The 8,165-nt window shown below is 45.3% G+C and overlaps 2 protein-coding genes across 2 annotated transcripts; both read right to left on the minus strand.

Moving 5' to 3' along the window:
- Positions 1–1,050: 1,050 nt before the first annotated feature.
- LOC129783220 (phorbol-12-myristate-13-acetate-induced protein 1-like) lies at positions 1,051–1,558 on the minus strand. Its single transcript, XM_055793099.1, is given in 3 exon segments — positions 1,051–1,137; positions 1,140–1,198; positions 1,507–1,558. Coding segments are annotated over 3 exon segments (198 nt in total).
- Positions 1,559–2,658: 1,100 nt separating this feature from the next.
- Positions 2,659–6,410, minus strand: LOC129783018 (syncytin-A-like). Its single transcript, XM_055792643.1, has one exon. The coding sequence runs from the start codon at positions 5,512–5,514 to the stop codon at positions 4,372–4,374; it is 1,143 nt and encodes a 380-aa protein (XP_055648618.1). The 5' UTR covers positions 5,515–6,410; the 3' UTR covers positions 2,659–4,371.
- Between the last annotated feature and the right edge of the window lie 1,755 nt (positions 6,411–8,165).

Consider the following 8,165-nt stretch of genomic DNA (forward strand, 5'->3'; position numbering starts at 1 on the left):
CTTGCTCATATACTGGCACTGACTGCTTGGTTCTAGGTCTTTTTCCTGAGCTCGCTGTGAATGCTAGCACTCTTGACAATCCTCAGAGAAACAACAAAATTTCACAAAAAGCAAATATTTTTTGCAGATCTAGACAGAAAAATACTGCACTAGTACTTAACTTGGATATCCCCGTGATAATGCATTTATGGGAATACCTTTTTTTCATAACATGTGTGTTATGTCCTGAAGAATTGGGTGGGCTCTATGAAGCCTGCACCTCATTTCCTATTGAATTTCAAAGCAGCATACATTGAACAGAACCCTTTTATTCAAATACATTTCAGCTACTAATGTGAATACTAATGCTGTATTTTCCTGAGAGTCTGGACAGGCACAATCATTGTTTAGTGTCCTTGATGAAGACTCCAGGACTCCACCAAAACCAGGGCACACAGTGGGAGCCTTTCTGTTGAAGTCGGGGCTGCCTTTGATGAACAGCTTTGCCAAGTTGCATGCAGTGCTAGCCTGGGAGCTGGTGTTTAGCCTAACAGAAACTCTTTGCATCTGTTTTTTAATACCTGAAAAACTGACCTGTGTACATGTCAGCAAAACATGTTATTTTGCAGTACTAAGATGAATAACAACTATTCTTGAAACATGTTCTCGTTGAAAATGTATTAGCTGGCTTAGAGGAGGAGGAAACCATGCATGTGGCTCAAGCCAGTGGCAAAGCTCCCAGTAACACCACTGGGACAGGGTTAAGTCCTCCATGCAGAAAGCAGGCAAAATCAGTGAGCTTCTGCTTAGTGAAATCAGTGTCAACAAGTAACAGCCATACACAGTTGGTTGTGACAGTGACCAGAGCTATGTAACGACAGTTTTGCAAAGGCAGATTCAAAAGAGCTAACTGAAAAAGTCATTATCAATGCAAACAAGAATTCATGACAAGGCAGGAAAAAATGTAATTTGAACAGACCCAAAATTCAGAAGGTGCAACACAAAGAGCTTTCTTCATCTCCCCGCGTCAGTGAAGTCTCTTGTTCCAAATCAACAAAACCAAGGTCTTCCCTATTTTTCAGCACACCGTGTCCGAGGGGAGCTTGTTTCTGGGCAGAATAGCATTCTCAGGAGGTTCAAGATCTTCTGCCGCAGGTCCCACTTGTCTTGTCGCCTATCTTGCGCAGCTGCAGGGCGCACTTTGACATCGCCGCCCACTCTGCATTGCACACGCACGGCCGTCAGCCACCCGCACCGCCATCTGCCCACCCATAATTGATTTAAATTCTAATGAGATCTTGGCAATATTGTAAATAAGGCAGCTTTTTTCTCAGTATTAACACACACACACTACGAGCAGCGGTTGTTCAACCCACCCCTTCCCGCGTTCACACGGGCGGCCCCAGGTGCATCCTGCCACCTGCGGCGCGAAGAGCACTGCCCCTGCTCCGGGTGCTGGAGCTGGCGGGCAGTGGCCCAGGCGGAGAAGCTCCCCACCACCATCCAGCTCCTTTCATCCTCCGGTACCTGCGGGAGTGGCGGGCGGCGCGGCCTTGTGCAGGGTTCTGCTGAGCATCATTGTGGCGGCGGGGCACGGCACGGCTTCAGTGGCTACAAGAGTGTGAGCGGGTGGGGTGGAGCGCGGCGCTAAGAATGGCGGCGCAGCAGGGCTTTCCCCGCGCCGTGACGTGAGTAAACCGCGGGGAATCCTGCCCTCCCACTGAGCGGGCACATGGCAGCATGTGGGAGCGTGCCCTGGTCGGTGCGGGGGTGGGGCGGGCGCAGAGGCCTGGCCTCGGGGACAGCACCTCTGCTGCGGGACAAAAAGGAATGGCGGGATGGGGTGTGCTGGAAGAGAAGGAGATGGAGGGATGGGGTGTGCTTGGGGAAGAGGAGATGAAGATGTGGGATGGGTTTGTGGTGGGCCAGGAGAGGTGGAGGGATGGGGTTTGCATCTTCTGGGTAAGAAGAGGCGGAGGGGCAAGGAGAGATGGGAGGGTGGGCTGTGCTTGTGGTGGTGGTTCAGAAGAGATGGACTGAGTTGTGCTTGTGCTGAGGAAGAGGTGGAGACATGGGGTGTACTTGGACAAGCAGAAGCAAGGGATGGGTTGTGCTTGTGGTGGGCAAGAAGACATGGCTGGGTGGGTCTGCTTCCTCTTAGTCAGGAGATGCCCCTGACACAACACTGTATTATTATTCAAGGTGATGGTGACCTTAGCCTCAAACAAGTCATAGAGAAATAATCTGGTCCACATCATATGCTATTTGTAACTTAGGACCTCAATCCTGCTGCTGGATTCTACCCGTGGCAGCTCAGTGCCCACATGACATGTTGCTGGCTGACACACGTAAGGGTGTGCTTACCTGCAGTTGCTGTAATTTTTGCTGATGCTTTTTACAAGAAACAAGAACTGGAATAATAAAGTCTCCCTCATGACTTTGTGATTGTTGCACAGTGCTGGGAGAGCTGCCAGTCACTCATCCACTTCCTGTCTCGGAAAGATGGTATTTGGTGTGATGGCACACTGGATGGACTTTTGTTTTTAGGGGGTGTCATGGTTTAACCCCAGCTGGCAACAGTACCACACAGCTTCTCACTCATGCCCGCACCCAGCAGGACTGGGAGGAGAATTTGGAAAAAGGTAAAACTCAAGGGTTGAGAGAAGAGCAATTTAATAAGTGAAATAAAATTAAAAAAAATAATAGCAACAAATGTAATGAAGAGAGGGAGAGAGGAATAAAATCTAAAAGAAAAAAAAGCACCCAAGTGACGCACAATACAATTGCTGGCCAATGCCCAACCAGTCTCTGAGCAGCAATCGGCAGGCCCTAGCCAACTCCCTCCAGTTTATATACTCAGCATGACATCCCATGGTATGGAATATCCCTTTGGCTAGTTTGTGTCAGCTGTCCTGGCTGTATCCCCTCCCAAGTTCCTGTGCCCCTCCAGCCCTCTTGCTGGCAGGGCCTAAGAAACTAAAAAGTCCTTGACTTAGTATAAACATCACCCAGCAACAACCAAAATCATCAGTGTGTTATCAACATTATTCTCATACTAAATCCAAAAAACAGCATTGTACCTCCTACTGAAATGAAAATTAACTTTATCCCAGCTGAAACCAGGACAAGGGAAAATGAAAACAGTTTAACATAAAGAGAGCACAGATAGGCCAGACATAACAAAAGTGATTTGTGGCTGAAAGCCAGTACATGCCCACCTATCCCACCAAAACACAGCTTCAAGCAGGAAAAGACACTGCATTATAATACAGACCCACAAGGGGCTGTCCAGAAGCTCCTTTCTGTGGGATCGGAGCCTCTGAAGTCAAGTGTCTAGAAACAATGATGATTTTGAAGTATATTAGAAGAGGAAACTTTTACCAGTTCAGCTCAGAAACCTTTTCTCCTGCATATGTGCTGGAAGCAATGGCACACCTGAAACAGGGCTGGGATTTCTCTCCCTGCATAGGAAACCTCAGCCCCTGGCAGAAGGCAGCGGGCACAGTGGTTCAGTGGGGCTGGCTGTGGGAAAATTACTTTGGAGGGGGGGAATTATAGAAAACTAGGACCTAACAGAAGTATAGTATTATAGAAAGCTTTTTAGGGTAAAATACAGCTATCATCTTCAGGATGGTTGGCATGCACAGAATCTACCATGGCTCCCTAAGCAACACACCCTTCCATCTCAACACATGCTGATAGGAGTAACGGAGGGTGGAGCGTAGTGGAGACACTGCGGCCAGGCTCTGTTGTGCTCCCTGCAGGAAGGGGAACTTGATGGCACCACACAGCTGATAAGCTGCATAGAAGTTGTCACATGAAGAATATATGAGATGTCCACTGCTGAGCCAACCACTGTGGTGAAATGACTTTCCTCAGATAAAATAATTTCATTGTAATACTAGTGCACACCTCCATCCCAAAGTTACCTGCCTCCAAGGTACTACTACAGATCACTGGGCATGTGATGCCAGTCAGTAACAACAATATGTATGACTAGAGTCACCCAAGCTCCACCTAAATGTAAAGAAAATGGACGGGTCCTGTTCTGAGGCAGAAGGCTCAGACACAACCAATGTGATCAAGTTAGTGCCACTTTATTAATAGACTCACACCAATTTATACTCTACAGCTAAAAATACACACACTACGCAGGCTTTGTTATGTAAAAGGTGATAGGTTAAAACTACTCGTTCACACGCTTCCACCTCCCCTATGATTGGTCCCGGTGTGGTGCCCACACGCTGCTCCCCCCTTGTGCGGGCATCCTGTTTTTTCTCATCTTTCTGTCCAACTCTCTTATCTCTCTGTGAATACACAGTTTCTTTGTCTCCCTTGGCCTTGCATATGTCCTACATAACACCTGCAGTTTATTAGAGCTGCGGCCTGTTATTACAACCAAGTTATTCGGTCTGGATTGCTCATAATATGCCCGTTTTCTTCCAGCCACTCCACAAATCCCCCTTTTTGTTTTTGAGCAATCCAGACCCCATTCTCAGACATCCGTTTAATTAACCCATTCATTATGCGTTGCAAACATTGAAACAAACAAGGAAGTAACAATATCAAAATCAAGAACACTATTACCACTACCAATGCTCCTTTAACTACAATCTGCAACCATCCCCTTAGCCCGAGGCTATTGAGCCAGTCAGAAAAAGTATCATGTCCTTCAGTAACATGCTTCATATTCTCGCGCAGTGTTGCTAATTGCTGAGCTATGCTTTTTGAGTGATCAGACAAATTGAAACAACACATCCCTTCAAAATCTTCACAACCATGTCCATGTGCTAACAATAAAAAACCAATGGCAGCTCGATTCTGCAAAGTAGCATGTCTAACACCCTCTACATCAGTAAGTAGCTCACTTATCATTTGTGTAGTCAAATTAAATTGTTTCTGACCCCAACATGCTAATCTACATATATTTTTTGCATTCATGGCTGCCATTCCTCCTGGAAGAAAAATAGATGTGGCTATAGCAGCGGCTACCGATGGCAGCTGTACGTTGTCATTACATGTATCATCAAAAGTTCGAATGGATCTGCACAATCTCCCATGATCCCTACTGACATTTAATAAATCTTTCATGTGAGGAGCAAACAATGTTAGCCGTCCAAGGTAACAAGGCCCACCAACAGGTTGCATGGGAATACTGGGCCATGCTCTATTTCCACAAACCAGAAACACTCCTGGCGGAAGTTTAAAACCCCCTGTGGTGCTTACATGTAACCCTCCTGTTCTCAAGTTACTCCAAAGAGAATGCCCTGTGACATTTAGATAACCTACATACTGGCCCTGTTCCCCTTGCCTTGTAAACCAACTATGCCACGGTTTATCAAACCAGATCACCCCTGTACCATCTACTGGTCGGAGCTGTGATGACATGCTTTTACAACCTGGCATTGAGGTTGCAGTAACATTAACATATTCGACAGGCACAATGCTAGCCAATAAGTCTAACTCCTGTAAAGGTAACTGATGTAATTGATTTAAATTTTCAATGACCGTTTTCTGCCAAGCTGCGCCATGCATAGAGGGCCAAACATATCTGCTGTTCGGGCTTAAACAAGAACCGCTTTCTCTGTTAGCCAGGTTTACGCTCCATGGATTCCAATACCCATCAAAGTCGGTTTCATTCTCCTGCAAAGGAATACCAATCAAACAGGTTCAAAAAGGGTTATCTGCTTGTTGCAAGCTCAGACAAAAATCTGTTACCTCAGCCCATGTTACCCAAATATTCGTTCTGGGTAAAATGTCAAAAATCCCCTCACTACCTGGTAGAAAACAAATCAACATAACTATGCTCCACGTTTGAGGTGTCGCCATCATTTTACCTCCCTTTTCCAATTGCTCCAATGCACCTGCAAGCTTCAAGGAATGTTTATTCTAATTCTACAAATCCTGTCAACTATCTTATTATTCTGATTAATACACTGCAAAGCTAAGCGTCTTAAAAGCCTGAAACTAATTTCTACTAAAAATCCTTCACCCAAGGTCCTTAATTAAGCTTAAAACCTCAAGAAAACTACTGTTATTCTCTAAGTATTCGCACTTGTCTTTCCATATTAACAGCAGATTACCAATATGCTAACACACCTACAAAGTCAGACAACCCGCTCGCTTCAGAACAAAACACAACCCGATCATTACGTGAGTGACATTTAAACACACTATCCCAATCACATGCACGTGCGACTCTCCAAGTCTTCTTGTCACACTATGTGCAATGTATTAAAACCCAAGGTCGACAGTTCAGACCACATTCTCTACAAGCTGTGTCATTTTTCTTGATCTGTTCTGAGCTGAGCGTCTGTGTTCACATGGGGTCAAGACCAAGTTCAGTTGATGTTGGTGTCGTTGAAGTGCCTCAGGATGTAAGACTACCGTCGATATTGACCCATGTCCTGTAAAACATAAGAAATTAAACCTGATCCTCTACTTCAACCTGATCCTCTACTTCATTACTCTTAAGATCTCCTTTCCAGGGCCGCACCCAGTGACTTGGAATCCATCTAACACCGGTATCTGTAACAACACAAGCATATCCTCGCCACATCATTTTTAGTTCCACAGGTCCCTTCCATTCTCCTGTAGAGACATCTCGGTATCGAACAAAACCACTATTTCCACACTGGTTTACCCCAGATCTCAAACCCAAACTATGTATTATTACTGGCGGTTCATTTTTATCACCTGTAAACTGTAAATAGTTCAATACATATATCGCTTTTGCAAGACACTCTGCTGGACCCAATACCTCTCCCCCTTTTTGTTTTTGCAAAAGCGCTTTCAGTGTTTGATGCGCTCGTTCCACAGTGGCCTGTCCCGTGGGAGAGTGTGGTATGCCTGTGATATGACGTATACCCCAAAGTTGACAAAAATGAGTAAAGTTCCAAGAAGCGTAGGCCGGGCCATTATCAGTTTTGATTTGTGCAGGCACTCCAAGTGCCATAATGGCATCATGCATATGTTTAATTACATGCCGTGCTGTTTCACCAGCTTGTGCCGTTGCCCAGAGTGCTAGGGAAAAAGTATCAATTGAAACATGCACATATTTAAGCCTGCCAAATTCTGGGATATGAGTTACATCCATCTGCCAAAGTTGTAGGGGTCGAAGTCCCCGAGGGTTCACCCCCAAACCAAGGCCAACTCCTGCCTTCTGACAATCAGGGCAGGACTGTACAATTTCTCTAGCATCAGCCACAGGAATGTGAAATTGCCTGGCCAACACTTTTGCTGACTGGTGAAAAAACTCATGTGATAACCTAGCTTGTTCAAAGGTTTTAACAACAGGACCTGTCTAGGCTGGAGCGACAAGCTGATCAGCCCGAGCATTACCTAATGTGAGACCTCCACATTTCTGATGACTGCGAATATGCACAATAAAATATTCGTCCCAACGCTGGTTCAAAAGTGTTAACAATTGTAACAACAGAGTATACAATACAGGATTTCGCACAGGTTTCACCATACTATGTTCCAAACGCTGTACCGTACCCACAGCATATAATGAGCCTGATACTACATTAACAGGTTCTTGAAAACAGTGCTGAAATGCCCAAATAACAGCTTGGAGTTCTAAAGTCTGTAAAGAGTCTCCAGTCACCCCAGGGAGTAGTTTATGTTCCCAAGTTTCTCCTGCTTTCCAGGTGACTGAAGCTGTCCGAGATTTTCAACCCAGCATCAGTAAAAACAGTTATCCCTTTTACAGGAACCTCTGATCACAAAGGCAAATGTTCAATGCGCTGATGAGATAACAATGGCAAAAGTTTGTCCGAAGGGTAACTGTTAGTGAGAGTTCCCAAAAAATCAGCAGCTGCTATTTGAAATTCTGTTGAAGCAGACAACAGCCAGTCCAAATACAGTTGAGACACAAGTACATATATAACTGTCAGTTCGAGGCCTGAGATATCTACAATTCACTGCCTGCCTTTGATAATAAGCTGTGAAAACAATTCAGGACGTGTAACCACTGTCTTTCTGGGCTGGAAAGGGAGAAAAACCCATTCCAAAATTCGTAAATGCGGTCTCCCTTCTCCCAGCTGGATAATAATCCCTAATGGGTGTTCTCGCTCACCTCCTGAGTTAATTATCATAAAAGAAAGAGCTTGGTTGTCTAGTCGTCTGTGAGCATAAGTTGTCACTATCTTATTAGTGATCACCTGCAACGCCTGTTGCTGATC

This window comes from Falco peregrinus, chromosome W (genome assembly GCF_023634155.1).
Source record: "Falco peregrinus isolate bFalPer1 chromosome W, bFalPer1.pri, whole genome shotgun sequence".
Lineage (NCBI taxonomy): Eukaryota > Metazoa > Chordata > Aves > Falconiformes > Falconidae > Falco > Falco peregrinus.